The sequence below is a fragment of the Lutjanus erythropterus genome, chromosome 18 (assembly GCF_056507025.1).
Source record: "Lutjanus erythropterus isolate fLutEry1 chromosome 18, fLutEry1.hap2, whole genome shotgun sequence".
NCBI classification, from domain to species: Eukaryota; Metazoa; Chordata; class Actinopteri; order Lutjaniformes; family Lutjanidae; genus Lutjanus; species Lutjanus erythropterus.
Genome location: NC_139334.1, coordinates 11,456,816 through 11,480,863, shown reverse-complemented (window position 1 = coordinate 11,480,863; position 24,048 = coordinate 11,456,816). Strand labels below are relative to the sequence as shown.

Sequence of the window (24,048 nt, the reverse complement as noted above, 5' to 3'; positions counted from 1 at the left end):
TGGATATTAGAACAATTATTTTCTCCCAATATCTCCCCCCACCCTGTAAATATATAAAGCAAACGTGAAGTGTGCTAGCTGCTAATACTAGGATGATCCTCGGTGCCCGCGCACAAAATTTGCAGGTCGTGTCCAAAACATAGAAGGGAACCTCAGCCCCGCGAAAGCTCTCGCGAGAGTGATTATTCTAACCCAAATCACTATCTATCCCGAACCCTAACCGTGTGTTTTTTTTTTTCCTTAGACCTACCCGGATCTGAACACCAGTGTTTTCACATTATTCGTTTGTACAGCGTCCAAACTGAAGAAACAACACGTACACTCGCGAGACTTTCACGCATATCTTGGGTTCCCTTTTAGACACGGTCAAATCGGGACAGAACGTTCGGTATGGCGGTTTTTAACAGCTAGCACCGCAGTCACTGAATTTTACAGATGTAGCTACAAGTAATTTTGCTAATACAGGTCTACAAATCTTCCTTTGCCAGGTTTTAAAATGTTTCACAGCAGCACAGAGGAGGTAACGACCGGCGGTGACACCTCAAAATGTGGACATACCAGCGGGGTGTCGCCACTGGACAGAAGTGAACTAAACGAAACCACCACCTCATATGGCCCCGCATCATCTTCGTCTGGTTCATCCCACCAAAGTGTAGGTGAAGGCAGTACGAGCTCCAGCCGTGATGGTCCATCACTGCTCCGAGGGGCCTCAGGTGAGTTTATGGCTAACAGCCAGAGCAGTTTAAGCTAACACTAATGTTGGCATCTTTGACTTCATCCAACAGAAGTGGGAATCTCTCAATCCATAAATGAACACTTAATCTTTCTACTTGAGTCAGTGTAATTTGTTACATCCCACCCCTGAATGTAACTCATGCCCTGCTCATATTTTGGCTTGTCATAGGTCAGCACCATCGTAGCTTCCAGTTAGGTAGGACAAGTTCATCACTCCTTGCATCTACCTCAGACAGCTCCCCTCACCGCAGCCATGGAGGAACACCCAGACCGAGGAGGCCTCTGGGACCTGCTGGGGCCCCGGGCTCACACCCTGCACGAACACCACTGACTGATCACACTGGTACTTCTGTCCCAAATGTTTCAAAGGGACAATATGGCCGAAGCTGTGTTTCTAATATTGATTTTGTCTGCTTTTGCAGCAACAAGTTGCTCCTCTGTGACCACGACCTCTGGTGCTTCTGTGATTGTGGCCATGGTTGAAGGGCGCGGTTTGGCCAGGGGAGAGATCGGCATGGCCAGTCTCAACTTGAAGTATCCAGAGTTGGTGCTCTCTCAGTTTGCAGACACTGGGACATATGTCAAGGTAACCCACCACGCATTGTCTAAAGCTATAAACTACATGCCTGATTGACTGTTAATTACAGCTGTGCTCCAAAATAGAGGGAACTTTTCCTGTTTCAGTCATATTTTACTCTTTTGCAGGTTATAACCAAGATTCACGTCTTGGTGCCACTGGAAATACTGATGCCAGACACAGGGAAAGGGACAAAACTGTTCAATCTCATCACAGAGAACTTCCAGGTAACAATGCAGAATAGACATTATGAGTAAAACACACACTTCATTCAAACATATAACCCTTACATAGGCAAGCACATATAAATATTTTGGAAAATTAATGACTTGTTGTTTCCTAATATGTCTTTGCTAAAATTATAAAATCTAAAAAAAGTGATCTTTATTTTCCAATTTATCTCCTGACATAAATTGCCTGTTTAGAGTATAGATGTAACATTTTCATCTTTTTGTAATAGTTAATGTTACAACTTTTAAAACAGTTAATTAACGATTATTTTCATTATCAATTAATGTGTCTATCATTTTCTCGATCAATTGGTTAGTTGTTTGGTCTGTAAAATATCATAAAATGGTGAAAAAATCTTGATCAGTATTTCCCAAAGCCCAAGTTGTTGCTATAAAAGATATTTAGTCTTATGCCATAGAGAACTAAAGAAACCAGAAAATATTCACATTTGAGAAAATAAAATCAGAGGATTTAGAAATGTTTGCCATGCCTTATATCGATCAATCGATTATTGGGAGTTTAATTTAATTTGTCAACTAACTGATTAATCAAGTAATTAAACTAAAACTCACAACAAACAGCTAATTAGCTGTTGTCTTTAATGTTTTGCATACAAACTTTTAAAAAGTGAAAAAAAAAACTCAGTCACATATATTTTGAACACTGGAAATAAATCCAATTTCTGAATAAACAACCAGCTCTTAACATTTATAAAGATTTAACGTATACTATTAACTCCTGTTTCTACATGTGTCTATCTCTCTACACTGAAGTATCGGCCCTTCAGGTGGCAAAACTACAGACTTCAACTCTTTTTTCCCTGAAAACATCTGTACACTTGTGAATTAATCAATAACATACATTCAAGAATAAAATAAAAATTAATCAATATTCCACACCAATATATTTAGTATTATCTGTAGAGAATAAGCCTCAAAACAGAAGTATTTCTGTGAGTGATTATCCCTGTTGTGAAAATGTAATTCATTGTTTTTCAACAACAACATATAAAATCATCCTTAAAGAACAATTTTCTGAAACAAAATCCCCCCAAAATATAATAAACATGAAAAGAAACAGACATACATACATAAAATTCACCCACTTAATGCCACTTAATGCCACTCCCTCAGCCTGCCAAATAACCGTATCCCGGAGGATACAGGAACCATTTGCTGATTCATTCACTCATTCACTCACTCTTGGTTTGCATTACTAGGAACTTTGTATGGTGTCTCTCATCTATTGCACATTCTGTTCTTGTTAACTGTCAGTGTGAGGCAATACGTGTACATTATTATTTTTTTATTGTAAGGGAGTAGGTTTCACTGCTATCCAAAGGAAGTATTTTAACGAGAGGAAAGGACTGGAGTACATTCAGCAGCTGTGTGCTCCAGAGTTTGGCACCGTCCTCATGGAAGTGCAAGCTAAGTACGCCGCTGAGAACAGTAATGTATAGAAATAGCTATACTCTAACTTCTTTAAAAAAAATTGATTACCGAATGTCATGATTTGTGCAGGTATTATTGCCTTGCAGCAGCAGCTGCTTTACTGAAATATTTAGAGTTCATCCAGAGCTCTGTCTATGCTGCCAAATCCCTCAAAGTGAGCTTTCAAGGCAGTGAACACACAGCGATGATTGACTCAGCATCTGCCTCCAACCTGGAGCTGGTGGTCAATAATAGAGACCGTAGGTAAGAGAGCCAGACTATGACAGCATTGTCTTTGTATGTGCTGTACTTGTATAATCACACAAATGTTCAGTCTCTCTGTCTGTTTATCTGTGTATAGGAGCAAACACAGTCTTTTCGGGGTACTTAACCACACTAAAACACCTGGTGGTGCTCGGAGGCTGCGTTCCAATATCCTGGAGCCTCTGGTTGACGTGGACACCATCAACATCCGCTTGGACACCATACAGGAGCTGTTGCAGGACGAGGAGCTCTTCTTTGGCCTAAAGAAAGGTCAGGAACAGGCACAAATGATTTTTAAATACACAGAGAGATGAGAGCGTGGCACAGTGTTTGAATATTTGCTCTTTTGTGCTCTTTAGCCATCGGTCATTTCCTCGACACTGACCAGCTGCTCTCTGTTCTTGTCCAAATCCCAAAGCAGGAAACGGTACGTGCAGTACATCCATTACCCACTACACTTTAAGATGATTGTATTGCCATGGAATGTCATGTAGTGAATTTATGTGTGTATGACTTTAAATGCTTAAAGGGACAGTTCATCATAAACCCCAATAACTGCGGTTGTAACTGCAGCCCCTGCATCACTACCACAGACCTTGTTGTGAGCAGTTTCATGTAGGAACTACTTTGTTTCTACTGTAGAAAGAAACTAGATCCTACTTGTTATTGTGTATTGTCTTTTCTAATTTTGAATAAGTAAAACATTTGAGACGTTGCCATCAAGTGCCATCTACTCGATAGAAGGAGATGGTCCCTATGGCCGATATCTCCAAGTTTCAGCAGCTTATAGCTCATGTTGGTCTGTTTTTCTCTGTTTCATGCTCTTTTAAGTGCTGTTACTTTATTTCTACAGGTTCAGGCTGCTGAAGCAAAAATTACACATGTAATTCAGCTGAAACACACGTTGGATCTGGTGCCACCGTTAAGGGTCTGTGTCTGTTTGTAATGAGTTCAAAATCATCCCACAGTATGAGACAGAATGAAGAAACGCTTTTTACGCCACAAAAAAACAAACAAACAAATAAACAAAAACCCTAGATATGATGCAAATAGTAAATCCTTTAAACATTATACTTTTTGAACAGATGGTGTTAAAGAACTGCAACACAGCTCTGCTGAAGGCTTACAGCGCCTCACTGGAAGACAACAGGTACTAAACCTTGTGCTTATGACATTCACTATCATGTAGGGCTGCAGCTAACAATTGTCATTGATTAATTAATTGTATTTTTCATAAATTGATTAGGTGTGTCTTCTATAAAATGTCAGAAATTGTTGAAAAATTTTGATCACTGTTTCCCAAATTCCAAAGTGATGTTCTCAGATGTCTTCTCTTGTCCACAAAGATATTCAGTTTACTGTCATAGAGGACAAGTGAAACCACCAAGTTGAAATCTGAGATTTTTTTTCCCCCGAAAATGACTTTAAACAATTAATCGATGATCAAAATAGTTGCCAGTTAATTTAACACTTAATAATTGCAGCTCTACTATCATGTACTGTCTACAGATTCCTTCCACTGTATGTGTCTGTGTCCACCTCAGGTTTGACATGATACTCGAGCAGATCAAGACAGTGATTAATGATGATGCCACCTACCTGAAGGGAAGCCTGAACATGCGTACCCAGAAGTGTTACGCTGTCCGCCCCAACATCAACGAGTTCCTCGACATTGCCCGCAGAGCTTACACGGAGATAGTGGACGACATTGCAGGTGTTTATTCTTGCTGTTCAGTTTTTTTGGTTTTGGTTTGCAGTGTCTGTATACAGTGTGTATACAACAAAGCTGACTGACTGGTATTGTGTTGGCCAGGACTGGTGAACCACATTGGGGAGAAATATGGTTTGCCGATGCGAACCAGCTTCAGCACAGCTCGTGGTTTCTTTATTCAGATGAAACTTGAAGGAGTGGTCTTGCCTGAAGGAAAACTCCCAGCAGAGTTTATTAAGGTATAGTCCACTAAAGGCAGAGCTAACAGACTAATTGAAGGGATAGCGCTGCTTTTTTTTAAAGTGGGATTGTATGAGGTACTTATCCGTAGTCAGTGTGTTACCTACAGTAGATGGCATTCAGCATGACCCCAATTTTCAGAAGCAGCAGGAGTACCAGTGAAGGAAGCTAAGCAATGTACTGCTGTTGACAGTGTCAGCAGCAAAACAGATTTGCTAATTTGTATGTGCATTAGGGCTCAACTAAAAACAGGCCCACCTAAATAAACATCAACAGTTTTAAGTGTGTGTTGCATCTAGAATATTTTCACCACATTGCCTTGCCATCAGACAGACTTTTAAGACAGAGAACCTCCGTTATATGAGCCAAATATTGCTCTTTCCACTCCATAGGTGAAAGAAGTCATTTTACATCCTGATCTTGACACAGTGAAAGTGAAGTCACCCTGTAAAACACCAATATCACGTAATAACACAAACAACTTGATTGAGGCAGCGGTATTGGTACCGCCATCTACAGTAAGTAATACACTGACCTCATACAATCACACTTCAAATAATCTGAACTGTCCCTTTAAGAACAGAGATAGGATAGCTCTACATCAGATTCAAATTAAGGAAATTAAATTAACCCCATGTGGACAATAAAGTTTGAATCATTGAATAAACATAAATGCTGGGTTTCAACATCTCCCACCTCAGGTTACAAAGCAAGGGAAAAACTACAGCTTCACCACTGTAGACCTGATGAAGATGAATGATCGCTGTGATGAGGCGCTGAGGGAGATCTTTCACATGTCGTATGTGTAAGGAGATCATGATCCTATGACTCATAAACATGCATTAATGCACTTTATGCATCTACACTGTACTAAATACTGAAAGAAAGAAAGATTATTTTGTACAACAGCTATCCTTGACTAAAGATTTTTTTTGCTGAGTAATCATGGGATATCTTTGAGTAATTAGTTTATTCAATCTGTCAGATTGTGTCTTTGCGATTTTGTTTTACTACACAGATGATTATGATCATGCAGAATTGTGCCTTAATTCAAAACTTATCTTAAAATATTGTTTTGATTGAAGAGATGGGTCTATTATTTTTCTGTAATGACTGAGTTAATCCTCAGATAAAAAGGCACAAAAATAATTTATTAGCGGACAAACACCTTAACAACCAATTCGTCAACTCAGTCATTTGAAGGGGGCTCTGCAAGTTTGTACATTTCTCTATTTAAGTAAGTTTTCATCTTAATAACAGCTCATTTAGATCAATTTATTTTGTACTACTTTGTGTCCACTAGAGGGTGCCGTTTGTTAGATATTATTCTCCTCCAGTGCTTTGGCCCTGCAGCATCTAACCTGTCTCCATACAGGGTGATATGTCAACTGCTGCGCACCATCCATGAGCACATCCACTGCCTCTACAAGCTCTCAGATGCTGTATCCATGCTGGACATGTTGCTGTCATTGGCCAATGCGTGCACCATCTCAGACTACGGTAAGTATGAACCACTGTTGATCTCACGTCAGTCAAACTGTCAGATTAACCTGGAAGAAGTCTGATGTTGTTTGACGGAGTGCTGCTGTATGCACATAAAGCAGCACCCAGCCAGCGTCACACATGACAGCCAGAAACTGCTCCACTGAGCTGGCAGAGCTGCTGTCCTCACTTCTTCTTTTTTTTTTTTTTTTTGCGAGGGTCGTGGGCAGCACCACAGCAGCCACGTGGGTGGTGAGCGCTGGCCCTCAGCTGTCTGAAAGCGTATCTCCATAGACATGTGCTGAGTGCCTGCCCCCTTCTATCCCAGCCAGCTTGTACTCAGATTACCCTTGTTACATAAGTGTGCACTGGTGCGGCTGTATTTACCGAGACAAATCTCCCCGGCAGAGGAGCTAGCTGGCTGTAACCACTGCACACACCTCTCTCAGAAATCTATTTTCTGTTATATTGTGGCACGTCTTTCAGTTAACCAACCAGGAAATAATTATGCAAGAATTTAATTGTGTGTATGAAATCATATCCATGTGTTTTAAGACATAAAGGACACTTTATTTGTCATTGTAGGCATACAATGAAATTATGTTTGGTGAGACCAGCAGCAAGAGAAAACAAGATAAAGGATAAAAACATGAATAATACGATAAAAAACAAGATTAAAGCAGAAAATTAGAAAAATGATGATAAGATATTGCATGACAGTTTAAAGGAGAAATGTAATATATTTAATGTGCTAAATCATAAAATGACCATGATATGTCATCAGAAATTAAGGAAACATGTTCAGTTGGAAATATTTGCTTTGGTGACAACAATGCTACAGCCAGTATGTTCTTTAAAATTTCTACTCTGGTCTAGAACAACTTGTTTGGCTGTTTCAGGTTCGTTAGAGTTAATATTGATGCCAAATGTTCGCTGAATGAGTAAGTGTCTGTTTCTGTTTGTAAGAAATCATTAATAATCATTTTAGAAGGACTAGATACAGGCTGCCACTGAACTCAGACTCTGGAGTGTGTATTTTCAGAGCAGTGGGCTTTTGTTTTCAGGCTAACAAGCTTAGCTTTACACTGTCAGACAAGTAACAGTTATAAACAGCTGATCAACTTACAGTGTTGGACTCGTCTTCGCTTGTCAGGGCCTGACCTTCGGGTATGGGGAGGAAACTTCAACCACAGATCGTATATCAAATAAGGATTCAACCTATTTAATATACTGTCTATGGCTCCAATTTGCTATTTGGACTCCAGTACCCTAACCCCTTTAAATTATTAAAACAATAGTGAGACATGTGATAATAGCTTGGATGGACTGTGTTACAGTTTATGTATTATATGTGATTATTATGAAGTGTTATGAAATGTCACAATGTACTGACTATGTAGGTTTATAACAAAATGGCCAAATACTAACTCATACTATTGAGCTGCATGGAGGTACATAAAAGAGAGCTGTTATATAAACAAAGTACCAGCAAAATGAGGTATTTTTGATTGTTGTTGCTTTTTTTTCTGCTGTGTCTGCCAGTGCGTCCAGAGTTCACAGACACACTGGCCATCAAGCAGGGTCGTCACCCCATTCTGGAGCGAATTGCTGGACAGCAGCCCGTGTCGAACAATAGCTACATCTCAGAGGGCAGCAACTTTGTCATCGTCACTGGACCCAACATGAGCGGCAAATCCACCTACCTCAGACAGGTGGCGCTGTGTCAGATCATGGCTCAGATAGGTCAGCAGCAAAACCTTTCAGCCTCACATAAACGGGACAGTTCTGAATTATCTGAAGTGGGGTTGAATGTGGTATTTATTCATAGGCAGTGTATTACCTACAGTAGATTCCAGTCAGCACATCTAGATTAAAACCCTGCATTATTATTCTAGGCTCCTTTGTCCCTGCTGAATATGCTTCTTTTCGAGTTGCTGATCAGATTTTCACCAGAATTGGTGTGGATGATGATTTTGAAACCAACTCTTCCACCTTCATGTTGGAAATGAAGGAGGTATGTACATTAGGGCTCAAGTTCTTAAGTTACATTTACGAGTGGAGAAAATCATTAAATAATCATTGACTGCATATGTTCTCCCCCAAAGATCTCTTACATAATCCACAATGTAAGTGACAGGTCCATGATCATCATAGATGAGTTGGGGCGGGGCACCAGTGCTGAGGAGGGCATTGGCATCTGTCACTCGGTTTGTGAGTTCCTCCTTAGCCTCAAGGTAGAGTATGCTCCAATATAGTCCTGCACTGCCACGCCTTTCCTTAAAAGGAAAACCAGATGAATCAGATTCCTTTGCTTCATATTAATCATTTAACTTGTGTTGTTGTGGTGCACCCTTTAGGTCAACAGTAATATTCTAAGATAAATACAAGAACAACATGTGCTTTCCAGTGTTTTAATCTTTAAGGTGTGTACCATAGATATAGATAGAATTTGTAAATTTATTTAATATCAGTGGTGTGTGCTGTTTCCCCACTTTTTGCAGGCGTTCACCCTGTTTGCCACACACTTTCTTGAGTTGTGCCAGCTAGAGTCTCTTTATCCCAATGTGGAGAACCAGCACATGGAGGTTCAACACACACGCAGTGGTGACACCGGCGCTGAGAGCGTGGTGTATACATACCTGCTGAATCGAGGACGCTCTGAGGAAAGACACTATGGTACAGGAGTCAGTGAAACCTAAGTACAATCCTGATGAAATTCATCAAGAAAATGGTCACAAACCTTGTTTTTGCTGTTCTAGGTCTGAGAGCAGCAGAGATGACTGCACTACCTTCAAGCATAATCAAAGAAGCAAAGACGAATGCCTCCAAAGTTAGCGTGCAGCTTTTGGTATGGTTCATAAAGATCAGATTTTGACTTTTTTGTTCTACTGTCATTGGTGCCTTAAAGCTGTGGAAAGCAGCTTACATTTGGTCTCATTGGGTAAAGTTCCATAATAACCTTCAAAGGAATAGTTTATATTTATTTATAGTTTATTATTTGAGGTGGGGTTGAATAAGGTATTTATCCATAGTCAGTGTACTACCTACAGTAGATGGCAGTCGCCCCCAGTTTGGAGAAACAGTGAGGGGCACCAGCATGGAAGCTAAGCAATGAACTGCTGTGGACAGGGTCAGCAACAAACGGTATTTTAGCTATTTAAAAAACATCAGTTAAGTGACCACCTAAAAATATCCATTGGTTTATTTGTATGCTATATGTAGAATATTTTCACAAATTTGCTTTGCTGTCAGAGAGCCTTTTCTGACGTGAAACCACTGTTAAAAAAGACTCTCCAAACCAACCAAATGGGCATTTTACTTTGCCAACACAGGAGTTGTTGCTCTACTACTGCTTCCATTTGCTAGTTTGTTTGTGTTATTGTGTGACTTTTGTGTTTTAAAACGATAGCTTGGATTTACCAAAGTCGCACAATAACACAAACAAGTTGACAGATTGAGGCAGCAGGAGACCAGCAACTCCCGTGCTCTGCGAGGTAAAATTGCTGATTTCACCTAATGGTTATTAAGCATGATGTAATTAAAGTGTTCACAGAGAAAACAAGACTTCTGCTCCTCCCATTGGCTCTGTCTCCATCATGGAACAGATTTTCTAAAGCCTGAAGGCCAGTCATAGGTCGGTAACATAGTTGATTGTCGAGTCTCATTCCCAAAATTCACAAAGGTATTCGACAACCTGGGAAATCTCTGGACCCCCAAATCCAAAGCATCAAAAATGACACTCAGTAATCAGTTATCTTTCCCTAATTTGCTGCCCTAGCTTTAACGGGTGTTCTCTTTATTTATAGAACATTTTAGTGCTTTTGCAGCATGTCTCACATTGTGTGCACAACAGTAAAATAAGCTTTTGTTTACAAGAAAACAATATACGACCCTTTGAGAGTTAAATGCTGTGCTGTGCTGTCATGGCAGATAGCACAAATATTGTTGTGAACCATAAATAATCCTGGTTTATATCAGAGAAATGCTGTATAAAGAGACAGGACCCATATTGTGTTTTATTATTGCTCTAGGCCAAAAATCACAGTGATCCGGAAACACAGAGGCAGAGAGCAGTGTACCACCTGGCCACCCGCCTCCTGCAGACTGCCAGGAACTCCAGACTGGACCCCGACAGCTTGCGTATGTATCTAAAGGGCCTGAAGAAGCAGTATGAGGCAGAGCTGCAGGCAGCAGGGCAGCCAGCGACCATCGACACAGACGAGGAATGACTGAGTCAGCCTTACAGTAGGGAGGGGCAGTGACTGATCAGTGTCTGATGATCATTACGAGGCATATTGTGCTTATACAGTAGGTAAGCTTATTTGATATTAAATTGATTCAACTTAATCCTCGTGTTCATGAATTTTGCTTTTGACCATGCTGTTTAAAACAACATCATGCCACATGGTAAAGGGAGAATTTTTATTTTTGATGTCATTGTATTACCTACAGTAGATGCCAGTCAGCATGCCCACTGTTTGGAGAAGCAGGAGTACCAGCACAAAAGCCAAGCAATGTACTGCTGTGGATGGGGTCAACAATAAGATATTTTAATTACTGAAAAAAAAAAAGAAAAAATCAGTATCAGTCTCCTACATTTCAAATATTTTCACTGCTTTGCCTTGCCATCAGACTGCCTTTTCTGGTGGCAAATAAGACAAATATTGCTCTCTCCAAACCAACCAAACTCACTATTGTTATTGTGTGACTTGTGCATTAAAAACAGCCCTTTAAAACCCTGAAGTCACACAAAAACACCAACGAACTAACCTATCGAGGCAGTGGTTAGACTGGCAACTTTCACCCACTGCAAAGCAAAATGACTGATTTTGCCTATGGAGATGGGTTGGTATGGAGAATGATATTTGGCTTATGTAACAGCAGTTTCCTGACAGAAAGGCTGTCTGATGGCAATTAAAATACTTTGAATATAGTCTACACTTTAACTGATAATGATCTTTTTATAGGTGTAGTACCTCATACAACCTCACTTCAAATAATCTGAATTACCACTTTGATTTTTGGAAATATTATGAAAGATACTGTTACAAAACTTGTGTTATGATAGCCCTGATACTATAATAAATTAAAATAGATGTGGTTAGATCAGTAGATAAAATAAATATCCTGGAAGTCCCCCAAGAAATATCAAATACTAGAAATATGAAAGTACTTTCTGTACTCATGTGTCTAAGGGACTTGGGGGAAGTGCAATGACCACTCCCCTCTATGCTTTTGTGAATCATACGATTTATATAGCGAGGCTCTCTTGAACAGGCGGGGTTATATCGTCTCTTGCCTTATGTAATCACGTCTCCGGTCGGTACGCCCAGAGTCACAAAACAAGCGTTCCCCAGCAGCCTGCCTATGACCCGCCCCCGCGAACCAGAAACAGGAGATAGTCTGACGGATAGCGCAGAAGAAAGCCAGGCTGGAGCTGCCCCGGGAAGTCAGGAGTCTGCCAGAGTCAACGCAGAACAACGCCATTTCACCACACGCTAAGGGAACAACACACTGAAGCTACAGGTATACTCTTAGCAGCAGTTTTGGGGCGATATTGTATTTATTTTTTGTCAGAAAGCCGTTCATCCCGGTCTTAGCCCAGCTAAGCTCTTTACCCGGGCCTAGTGACGGCCCTCAGGACTTCAACGGAGTAATGAAGCAGCAGACCGGGTCAGAGATTTCAGGAGAGAGGGAGGCTGGGTCACCAGCAAGACAAGGCCCATGCAGGCAGAGGTCCACGCCTCCAGACGGGCTGGGTGTTTGTAAAAGATAAACACACTTAGGTGTCCGTGTTAACATTTTAGGTAGCTGGTCAGTTTTATCGCTGAAGACTTCCTCTGTACTAATAATTGGATTGGCCGGCTAATGTTAGCGGGTAGTACCTGGCGCACGTTAGTTGGCTAGTGATATGTCAAGAAGGGAACCCTAGATTTTAAGTCTCGCGACGTTTGTGTCAGCTGTCTCTTAATTGTGAACGTTGAATACATTAATTATGTTTTACAATGTGACACTGGCGTGGTTCAGGCCTGGTCAGAATTAGGAATTAGTATAGGTTAGGGGAAGATTATAATTTAATTTAAAATAATCACTCTCGCGAGATCTTCTCCGCGTCTGGGTTTCCCATTTAGGTACGGTTATGTTAGCTAGCTCATTCATAGTCCTGAGCTATAGCCATTCAGTGAGTGTCGTGTCAAAAAAGGAACCCTAGACCCGCGAAAGATCTCGCGAGAATAGCACAAATGATTATCTTTCCCAAACTGTGATCGCTGTGTCTTGTCCTAAATCATTCCCAGATTTTAACCACAGCGTTGTCACCCTTTAAATGTAATTAACTAGTTTGTACAACGTGCACAATGATGAAACAAGTCGTATAGATCTCGCGAGGGTTTCGCGAATCAAGGGTTCCCTGCTAGACACAACCCTGAGTGAGGCGAACTTAAGTGGCGACAAGCATTTTCCTGTATGGATTTAACTATTATAGCAACTACTTGTGGTCATGCCAGACTACTAACCCCTCGACTTTTAAATAAACATTTTTTTTGCATGTTGATGAAGTGAGTCGGACATCGACATGTGTGCCTCCTCTTTCGGTTTTGGTCTTCATATGACTATAACGTGTGACTGACTGGGAGCTAGCTGAGCTAAGTTAGCAAGGGCGATTAACGCTAGCTACATCAGTTCTGCTTTTTCTTTGCTTACAGGCTATATCCACAAGCAGTTAAGAGCAGCTGCCATTACGTATCTTGGTTCAGTAGTCTGTGCTCGGCCTGCGATTAGACATGACCTAGCATGCTGGGACATTTGGTACTCAACCATAGTGAACTGCCCCTGTTGGGTGGTGAAGTGGCTTGATGGGCATCACTATATCTTAAAGACAAGTCGAAGTGTTGTGACTCTTTTCTGGTATGTAATATTAAGAATACATGTGGCAGCCCCGCCACATCTGCAGTGAGGCATTGACTACAGATATGACTGTATGACTGTCACTGGCCCCACTTAGAGACACCTTAGTGTAGAGTCCATTAATATATTTCCAAGCTTCTCCTCTCTTGTGTCATGGTGTCAGTTCTGTCTTGGTGACACGTTTGGCAGTTTCTCTGGAGGTCTATTTGTTGATAAGCTCTTATCTAGAGTGTCTTGGTTTTACTTAATTTAATATGTACCTCACTCTCAAGTTTCCTTATTACAGTCTGACCAGGGTGAGCAGACCATTTCAGAGGACCAATACATTTTTGGTTCTTACTCGTTAATGTTTTCCAGTGTAACCAGATGCCATACAGTGTACTTTGCCACTTTCTGTTTAGTTTATTACCAGAGAACTGATAATGGCAGTGAGTTATCAGTTAGTTATCTTGACAGCTCACTATTTAGGCTGGCCAATCTTACAGTTGGCTTACCACTCTAAACTAAAATATTTTTAATTACCTGCAATCACTGAAACCTACTGGGAAAAAATGAAGTGCTTTGAGACTAAAAGTATTCCTGTAATTTGAAAGTGGTCACAGTATTAATGAAAGGGGATGGCGTGGCTTTCAGTGTAGCTCTTATTCATTTTATTTATTGGTTTATTTAAAACTGGGATGGGGTACAATAAATGTACTGCACCAGATGTAGCACAATGTTGTTGTGTTGTCTCTCTCTGTGTCCCTGTGTGTGTACAATGTACATACTTGATAGCCACATAGAACATATAAATACATTGACAGACCAGTGTACATTCAGGCATTACAAGAACTTACACAGTTAGTTACAACATGTTTTACTACCTGATTTGAAATTTTGTGTGTTTGTAACACTAGCACCATCTAAGTCTAATTCTGAGCCAGAAAAACACTGGTTACATGTAATTTTCATGTCATAAATCACACTTAATTACACAAATTACACACTAGAGCAGGGGTTCCGAAATTTTTTTCCAAGTAAAGGACCCCCACAGTGGATGCACATTTGATCGCAGACCACCAGTTTTAGAGGATTCTGTCTTTAGGATTTTTTTTATTTTTAGGTTTGAAGTTATTAAACTAGCATCACTATAAAATTACAATCAATCAAAATGTCCTATCCTAGCCTTTCTTTATTCTTCTAGCTTAAAAGTTCAAATCTTTTATTCCCCTTTTTGTTGGGGAAATCCTCCAACCCACTCTAAGGTCTCTGTTGGTCCCCACACCCTAGTTTGAAAACTATTACTCTAGAGAAGTTGTTAACTTGAATAACTTCAAGTATCTGTGCATTCCTGGGCAATTGATGTGCTTTTTAGTTAATAGTTGCTGTCTTAAAGATGTTACGTGTAGAGTGTTGCATGGCCTGGGTTGCAAGTACTGTCTGCGCTGCTTTTTGAGCCTGATAGTTATCAGGAGTTCCCTCTCTGTCCGGGCCTGCCAAAATCAGGAGGGCTAGCCAGCCAAGTGACTAGATTCCGGGGAGCCAACAGCCCGAGAGGGCTTTGTCCTCCAGGCTCATTTTGATGCTGGGACAAGGCTCAGGCTGCACAAGGAAACTCATGCACCTTCCACTCTGAGGCCTGCTGGGACTGAAAGAAAAGAAAACAAGCAGGCTTCAAACTTTTACACCACTTACTCCACCCATAGAAGCAATGTTGCTTTAAGAGTAATTTCACAGTTTTGTTTTTTCTGACATGGGAGTTTCCTGGAACGTACAATGAATGTGACATAAAGAAAGATTTCCTGATTGGTAGCCACTGAATGGTAGGAGTTAAAACCTTGTACTCCCACAGTGTTTATGTAGTACATACTGTACTATTGCTTCTTTATGTCTTTGGTCTTATTTGGCTTAGGTAGTTCATGTCGGGGTTTTACACAGGCGTAATCTCCAGGCCACTGAAAGGCCTTTTTTTAATGTTTGCATGCTGCTTATTAGACACAGTTTGTGGTTTCTGTACTGATATGGTACTAATGCTAATTATGAACGACACATTTTCTAATGACGTTCTTAGTAAGAAAACTATACAGTAAACAAGGAGAAAATAACAAACACTAAAGTAAAGTGAAGGCTATTATGTTGAAATCATTGTATGTTGTATGGGTTTTTGACTCTTTGCTGAGTTTGCACAGTGCTCTCTAAACCAACAGCTTGTTCAGCAACGTATTTTTGTGAGTTTGCTCTCGGCTGTAACCTATCGAGTGTAGAGGAAGACATGCTCTTTGACACAGATGCCATACAGATGCATCAGAGGAATGTACAAGGAAAACATACTTATTCAGGTAGCAAGATCAGCCAATCAGGTATATTCGCCAGGGCCAAAGCTCTTCAAAAATGTTATATAATGAAAACTGTTAAAGAATAGTGTCAAATGTTATATAATATGTGTTTTAGTTTATTCTCAGAGGAGAAGCTCAGTGCTTGAAAGGCAAAATAATTTTTCAGAACAAGAGCAGTCAAATATATAATGGGGCCGTGTGTTGTGGAAAATGTAATGGGGTTTTCGAGGTGTGAGTGAAACAGGGTCAACATATACACTAAGCCTGTCAGTCCTCAGGAAGCGCTGCTGTGGAAAGTTATTCTTAAATGTATTATCATGGGTAATCTGCTTAATCCAAATTACTAAAGAGGTCTGCTCTACGACACTGACTCCTACGCTATATTACTGCCACAGATCTTGGGTATAGGATGGGATTGTGCTGCACGCCAGCCAGGTCACTCACCATCAGGTTGACAACACAATGCTGCCGTCGTCACTTGGGGCTGAACAAAACAGTGGTTTCAGTTTTGTAAGAAGTGCACAAGTTTGCACAAGACATTGCTGTGCTGAGTTGGTTTTTGCTTGAAAAGAGTTGTACGTAGGCTATTTTATCAGAATTGTTTGCACTACTGCATTATTGATTGGCTTTTACTTAAGTGATTGTCACATCAAACATGCTCTTTAGGGTGTTGAGCGTTTGATTAAACTGGGGAAAAAATGCTGCAACAAAATATGCTAGTGGTTTTAAGGGTTGAAAAGTGCTTGAATTTTGGATAAAATGCTTGAAATGACTTGAAACTGTAGTTGTATTGCTTTCATTATAAATCACTAACTGACTGAATATTTCTCTGATACTGACTGAATCTGATACTGGCTTTTCATGATTAATTGATTACTCATTTAGCCAATAAATTGTCAGAAAATTTTCCTTCCATTAATTTCTCACCCTTCTGTAGAATGCTATCATGAAGCATAATTTTTTAAAGAAGCCATGTTCATGTCTGAACTGGGTGTGTGTGGTGTGACAGTGTGCAAATAGCATGTCAAGAATTAAGGAGACTTGGATTACAGCAGATAAGCAGTATGGAGGCCTTTTGTGTTTTTTTTTTTTTCCCAGTTGTTTTTTACATTTGAAAACTGGTCACCGTTCACTTCCACTGTTTGCGAGAGTCTGGAACTCTGTTTTCCTGTGAAACTCCAGCAGTGTTTTGTGGATTAGCAAAATAAACCCGACCCACAATCGGCATGAGGGTGAGTAGATAATGACTGAATCTTCATTTTTGGGTGAACTATCCCTTTAACATGGCTGCAATCTGCTAGAAAAGCTTGAAATTCTTGAGGTGCTATAATTTGACTTAAGAAAAGGTGAAGTAACCCTTTTAGTTTGAAAAAAACAAATATGAGCAAAGAAGAGGAAGATCAGGAAAAATTGCAAGCTCTCTGCCTCCCACAAAAATATATATTTTCAATAGTGCTTTGTTGGAATTGTTGGCAGTGTTTGAACATTTTTTTATAATCAGATTACTTGGCTGAGAAACTGCATTAATTGATATTTGTGCAAAATACAAGAGTAGGCTAACTGTTGCTATGACAGATAAGTCAATATCATCTTCCCAGTGTCATCTATGCATCATTTATGCCAAGAAATGACGATAACGCTTTATAGATGGTTTGGTTTTAGTGGCTTCTCGTGAGCAATAAACTTCCTTGTGTCTCATATTGTTACTGCTTTATTTTCATTGATTCCACCCCAGTTTATTCTCACTGCGTAGCCTTGAGGAGACGACACATTGTTCCTAAGAATATCTTGCTGAACAGATGCTAAACTGTTGAAGTCTCTGGACCTCTTTGACTCTGTAAACTTTGCCTGTGACGGAAGACAAACCTCTTCTCCCTTGGCTTAAAGTAGGCAGGGGCCAAACTGCAGCTGCAGCAGACCTCAGTGGGTGACACTTGCACGTGGGTGTATTTTTGCCTCTTGCAAATCCATCCCGATATGAGTTTAGAATGTCGTCCTTGTGGGGGCTGATGGAGGGAAGTGACTAAATGAGACAGTGAGCCATCTTCCTTTTTAGCCCAGTTGTCTCTCTGATGTTCTTGACCTATTTTATCCCCTTTTAAGCCAATGTGACTGAAGTTGGTGGCTTTTATTCTCCTCTAATAACTTTGCTTACCAAGCCATGTTTCAAGCAGATACTCTTTATTCTCTGTGAGCCTGTTTTAAAGTAGGAAGGATTTTAAGCTGTGTAGCAGGGGTAGTGTGTTGTCTAATTGGATCATATCACTTGGAGAGGACAGGGTGTCTGTAAGAGTGCTCTCACTAGCACCCTCTCAACACTGTTGGTGTACTAACTCCTCCTTTGCTTCCTTTGCCACTTTTGTTGGTAGAAATCACTGTTGTTGGTAGAAATCTGTCACCATAATGTCACACATACAGTCTGCGGAAAATATCGGCAGATTCATTATGTGGAAAGAAGCAAGTGTTGATGTTGACTGTAGGCCCTTTTCAACCAAAATAAGATCTGGTTCCTGAATTAGTTCTGTTCAAGATTCTTGGAAAATCACCAAAATCACCTATTCCAGTCTTTGTGCTGCTATAGCAATAAGCACTGCAAGCACCAGCAGTTTTGACCATATCCTCAGTCCAGTCAACATGTTTATTCCTGACAGAATCCTGTATGGCTTGAGTCAACCAGTTGAATATCATTTTGGTGCTGGTAAAACATGAATGTTTGCAGCTTGATAACTCGTCTGGATGACTTGGGGAGACCACTACTTACATTGCTGAAATGTGTGTGCTGCTTTTTGATGATGTTGGCTGTAAAACGGTCTATGTCACATGCCCACTTCGGTTCCCAAGGAAGACCTGCTTTTTTGGTTTCAGCTAGGAACCTACTTTTCAGGTTCTGAACTGATTTTTATTTTTGGTGGAAATGCTCTGAACTGGTTCAAAATTAGGTGACTGAACTGGAACAGGCCCAAATCTGTGTTGATGGAAAAGGCCAGTGTGTGTTTTTATGAATTTTTAGTGGCCTATACTAAACTTTTTTTTTTCTTTCCCATTGTCTTCAGAATGGCGGTGGATATCTACGACTCTCAGTACCTGCTCATCCTGGCCCCTTCCCTGGTCATCGCCCTCATGTTCCTCTTCTTCTGGCTCTTTATGAAGGAAACTTCCTATGACGAGGTGCTGGCCAGGCAGAAACGCGACCTCAAGCTACCGCCATCCAAACCAGACACCCGTAAGAAGAATGAAAAGAAGAAGAGCAAGAAGAAGGAGAGTGCCAGCGGAGGAGGAGGTGGAGGCGGCGGGGGTGGAGGAGAGTCGGAAGAGGATCTTCGGGATTTTGACGTGGCTGATGGTGCCAACAGCGCCACTATGGAGGTAGAAGAAGAACCTGCACCAGCAGTAACAGCAGATCCTTCACCACCAACACCCACTGCCTATGTGCCTGTTTCAGCATCACCTGAGGCTCCTGCAGGTCTGAGGGAGAGAAAGAAGAAAGAGAAAAAGGCCGCTAAAGCTGCCGCTGCAGCAGCTGCTGCTGCTGCTGCTGCCGCTGCAGCTACAGCTCCAGCTCCAGCTCCATCTTCTGAGGAGCCTGAAGTGAACGGCTCAAAGCCGGTCAGCCGCAAGACAGAGCCACCTCTGGCTGTGAGCAAACAGGCCAGCCCTCCCTCTCCACAGCTTGAGGTCCAGGTCCAGGTCCAAGCCTCTCAGGCTCCTGTTCAGGCTCAGACGCCTCCTCCAGTCTCTGGAAAGAAGAAGGAGAAGAAGAAACAAAAAGCAGAGCCTGGTGAGTAGCCAGTTACAAGTGGTTGAGTCACTTAGGAGGAATTTATTGAATTGAAGAGTTAGTTTCTCTTGGACAACATGGAACCTGCTAAGGTACAGTGGAAATTGGTAGAAAAATGTGTGACAAAAATTGCCACAGTTGCCACAAGGGATTAATATTTGTTCCCCAGATTTGACCTTTTCTATCCCAGGAACTGAAGCACACTATCCCACGAAATGCTGTTCAGCTCCAGGAGAAATGTGGGTTCCCAGCCTTTAGTGTATGCTATTGTTGTATTAGTAATTGATGAGGCAGAAGAATGCCATTTTCGTTAATCAACATTAAAACAAGCACAATATATACTTTGCATGCAGCTTGAGCTTTGCCATAGCTGCAAGGATGAAATACCAGATGTATTGCCTGTGATCTCTCACTGTCTGTCTGAACACACAGCATCACAAAGCAAGATGAAGTAGGCCCATTAAAGTCAACAACCACTCAAAAGCAAAAATCTAAAAAAAAAATGCTCTCACTCACTTCTTTCTTTGGGGGATTATAGTGTATTTTCATACAAAGCTGGTGGTAGAAATTGTGTTGTGTTCACCATCAGAGGATTTTGAATGCATGGTGCTTTGTGTTTATTAAATAATTAATTAAAGCCTTCAGTGTCATCTACTGGTTTGCACACACACAGCTGTTGAATATGTTTTAAGAAAGTAAACTAGGCCTACATGTTGTCTAAATATATTCCAATATGTTCTAATGTTTTTCCTGTTTTCAAGTTACCTCCTGGTCAACAGGAAATAGTTGTGATGGCCATTCACAAGAATCCTGTTTCGTGGGATTAAATCCTATTTGCCACATGATAATTGAATGTCCTCTATCAGCAGTCTCAGTGCAGACTGAGTAACAATATTACCGGTCCCTTGTCAGTGGATGACCAGCAGCCAGAAGTTAAAGCTGAGCAGGCTCCAGCTCCAGTCAAGAAGGAAGCTCCCATTGTGGCTGAGACCAAAGTTCTGGATGGCGCAGCTCCCCCTGCAACCAGTGGCAAAAAGAAGAACTCCTCTAAGAAGCAGAAGACCGAGCCTGGTAATGATGATACTTTGGTCCCACATGCTAAATTATAGCCCAATTTCTTTAAAATATCAGGACGTGCTCAAACTGAAGCCTGAAAGCCTTTTTTTCCTCAAATCCAGTAGATGAAGCCCATGTTCTGGCTGAATCTGCAGCTTCTGCCAACCACCAGGCAGCCCATAACGATGATGTACCATCCAAAGGAAGTGGGAAGAAACAGAAGAATGAGACTGACAAAGGTAAGAGGGGAGAGCAACAAGTCTGACCCAGTCTTTATTTCTTTTTGCTACCTCACTGCTATTCTACTGTTCAGCGTTATAAATAAACATCATACCCCCTATCTTGTGTGTTTTTTAACAGAGAACACGGAGGTGAAACTGAAGGAGCTGCTGTCTGGTCTGTCCAGCCTGGCTCTGTCAGAGCCCGAGGTCGTCAGTGTGATGACTCTCCTCCGAGAGAAGAGCCCTAATGCCTTGGATGCCTGGCATAAAGTGAGAGATTAATAAATTATGTGTTTGAATGAGGTGTTCATGACATTTCACATTATTTGCATTTGGCAGGAGACCTGGTATTTGTAGTTGGGCTTGCCATACCTGTGTTGTTGTTTTTTTTGTTTTTTTTTGTTTTTAATGCCATTTATCTCATCACTAGTCTGCAACTAGGCCTGACCCAGCTGCACAGGAAAGAGAGAGACTTCTCACAACCCTGCAGGAAGAAGCCTCCATTGCCAAGGACAAAGTGAAACAGCTCAGCCAGGTCTAAATCCTAGATTAATGATTTATTATTTGTGTTTCTGGAATAATTTCATGTGTTTGAGTAAAGAGCTTCACATACCTTCCCTGTTCTGTATTTCAGGAGCTTCAGGTTGAGAAGCAAAAGACAGGCCGGGTGGAGGCTGTGATGAGAGAGCAACGTGCAGCCATGGAGAAAGAACTGGGGAGCATGCAGGCCAAAGCACAGGGCAGCTACCAGGAGCTCCAGACCATGCAGATAAAGGTGAAGGCTTTGATTTCTTGCAGAAGTACAGAGATTAATTCACTTGTATCAAAAAACAAACACTCTGCGTCATCAGTGGAAAAAATGTGGAACAAATATAAAGCACCCCAGACTTTTTGGCGTTCTTCTCAAGACTGCATGGAGACTGAGTCCTGTTGTTGTTTTGTAGTTCCAGCAGGTGAGAGAGCAGCTGGAAAGCCAGATCACTCGACTGCAGCAGGAGAATGGCATCCTGAGGGATGCAGTCAGCTCTGCCACCAACCAGATGGAGAGCAAGTGAGTGTTACACCATAATACCCTGCTGGTCATGCTCTATAGAGCTTCATACATGTCTCCTCTACTCAGCTTAGTGAAACACTCCTTCATATTAGAATTTCACCTTGTTGTCTTTGCATTGCAATGTCACTTGCAAACAAACTTCCTGTTTCAACATTATCCTCCGTTTTTTCAGAGTGCTATTTGCTTCTTCCACATATTAGGCCAGACATATTCTGCGTTAACAGGCAACATAACTGTGCTCAACAGCCTTCCAGTGAACAAGGCCAGACTGTGACCAAACACTGCCTCTAAGACCATCTGAGGTTTGACGACAGGGAATACAGTATAAAGGTGGTTTTCTTGCTGGGTTTTGCTCCTGGCACTCGGGATCTGAGTCAGATAGCTGCATGGCTAAACAAGCTAAGTAGCTCACACCACTACAGTTAGCAGTCAGGTTAAGTTAACTGCTGAAGCAACAAGTAAGTCTTGCACATAATCTGTTATCACAGATACCACTTTCCCCAGAGGTGGCGAGCACCTGCGGGCACACTCACGTACCATGCTGTTGTGAGCTGGCAAACTAATGAATCTTAGCTCTGCACCACTTAAAGTTGGAGAATGATTGATGCGTGGATATCATGAAGTCAGTTGGTCCTAGCAAACATAAGCAGCACATGTCATATTTTGTTTTACAGGAGGAAAACCAGGTTGGAAAATAGGTGCACAGTATGACTGGAGATATGACTTAAACGGGTTAAAAGGGATTTTTTATATCAGAGGGGTGTGAAGGCAGAGATCCATCCTCATGCACAGATACACAATGTGAATTGCAACATACAGGCTATTTGTAGTTCAATTCAACATCTCACAATAATGCCTCTTCGACTGTTTCCACAGCTCTCATTTGTGCTCGTGTGCATTTGTTGCTTGATAGGAATTCAGCAGAGCTGAACAAGCTGCGTTCAGAGTACGCCGGGCTGATGAAAGAGCTGGCAGACAACAACAGCAAGCTGCAGCAGGAGGAGCACCAGAGGAAGTCACTGGAGGTCAGCTACAAGCAGAACGTGTCCCAGCTGGAGGTACACTAATCCAGATGCACAATGTGTTTATTTAGCCTGCGCTTCAGTTTCCCCCAGCCGAGACAAAAATGAACTGAGCTGTACAAAACCTGGGCAGTGCTGCACAGCTTCAGATCTGGCTGGCGGGGTGTGGTAGCCTTATCGGGGAAATGGGAGGAGGTTGTAGTGGAAGTCCTGGGGAGGGGTGTGGGAAATAAAACCTGGGTAGACAGGATCGTGTTGGCTTTGGAAGCTGGAATGTTTGAGGCTTTGTGCTGTGTATAAACAACACTTTTCCTGCTTGAGTCCCAGATCAGCCTTTCCTGTCTTTCCTCAGATTTTCATGACAGAAATGTGGTTTTCTTTATCGATCAGACTAGAAAAATCAAAGTCTAGAAGATGTATTGTCATTTGAGCTATCCATTAATGCCCAGTGTTTTCACACCTGTAGTTTGGTTCATTTGGGCCAGACACTGACTTTTTACAAATGAAACAGAAGAAGATACTAAATTTTCAGAATGACAGGTAGCTTTTCGACAGTTTTTGGTGTTTGTCATCCTGCATCATCAGGACTCATGTGGGGAAATCAAAAATTTCAGAGCATATTACAGCAGGATCGCTGTCATACATTTTTTACTGGACTTAAAGAATCTAAAAAGTATACAGTATGATTCAAGAACAGCAGTTTTAACAGCTGTTAGTCAGGGAAAATACCTGCACTGGCATGCATACACTTTACGCTACTAAATGATGTGCATTAAATATATACATGTCAATACGATTGCAGATTTCATGATCAGCAGATTGATTTATTTATAGTTTAACATTTGAAATTATGCTAAAATCATTTATCGGCTATAATAAAATCCTGTGGTTGGTTTATTTGCCTTCATACCACAAATGAGCTGCATTCTGCTTGGAACTATGTTAAGATCACCCATTTCTAGTGGTCTCAGTTTGGTTGTTTGGTTCGCACCAGGGTTTGATTGGCAGCCAAAATAAACTGCACTA

The 24,048-nt window shown here is 41.3% G+C and overlaps 2 protein-coding genes across 2 annotated transcripts in view; both read left to right on the top strand.

Moving 5' to 3' along the window:
- Positions 1–474: 474 nt before the first annotated feature.
- On the top strand, positions 475–11,017 carry msh4 (mutS homolog 4). The gene is made up of 20 exons (XM_084742381.1): positions 475–713; positions 905–1,078; positions 1,158–1,321; positions 1,441–1,539; positions 2,859–2,974; positions 3,064–3,237; positions 3,335–3,507; positions 3,597–3,664; positions 4,091–4,165; positions 4,323–4,387; positions 4,782–4,951; positions 5,051–5,187; positions 5,890–5,993; positions 6,564–6,688; positions 8,213–8,413; positions 8,566–8,684; positions 8,776–8,904; positions 9,172–9,346; positions 9,430–9,518; positions 10,702–11,017. The coding sequence occupies exons 1-20, from the start codon at positions 497–499 to the stop codon at positions 10,897–10,899; spliced, it is 2,772 nt and encodes a 923-aa protein (XP_084598507.1). The 5' UTR covers positions 475–496; the 3' UTR covers positions 10,900–11,017.
- Positions 11,018–12,035: 1,018 nt separating this feature from the next.
- The window catches only part of ktn1 (kinectin 1), a 28,678-nt gene continuing 16,665 nt past the window's right edge, over positions 12,036–24,048 (top strand). The window contains exons 1-9 of the mRNA XM_084741867.1: positions 12,036–12,196; positions 18,945–19,669; positions 20,582–20,740; positions 20,848–20,964; positions 21,086–21,216; positions 21,377–21,481; positions 21,581–21,721; positions 21,891–21,997; positions 22,914–23,058. Of these exons, the coding sequence (XP_084597993.1) occupies positions 18,946–19,669; positions 20,582–20,740; positions 20,848–20,964; positions 21,086–21,216; positions 21,377–21,481; positions 21,581–21,721; positions 21,891–21,997; positions 22,914–23,058 (1,629 nt within the window). The 5' untranslated portion in view covers positions 12,036–12,196; position 18,945. The remainder of the gene's footprint in view (positions 12,197–18,944; positions 19,670–20,581; positions 20,741–20,847; positions 20,965–21,085; positions 21,217–21,376; positions 21,482–21,580; positions 21,722–21,890; positions 21,998–22,913; positions 23,059–24,048) is intronic.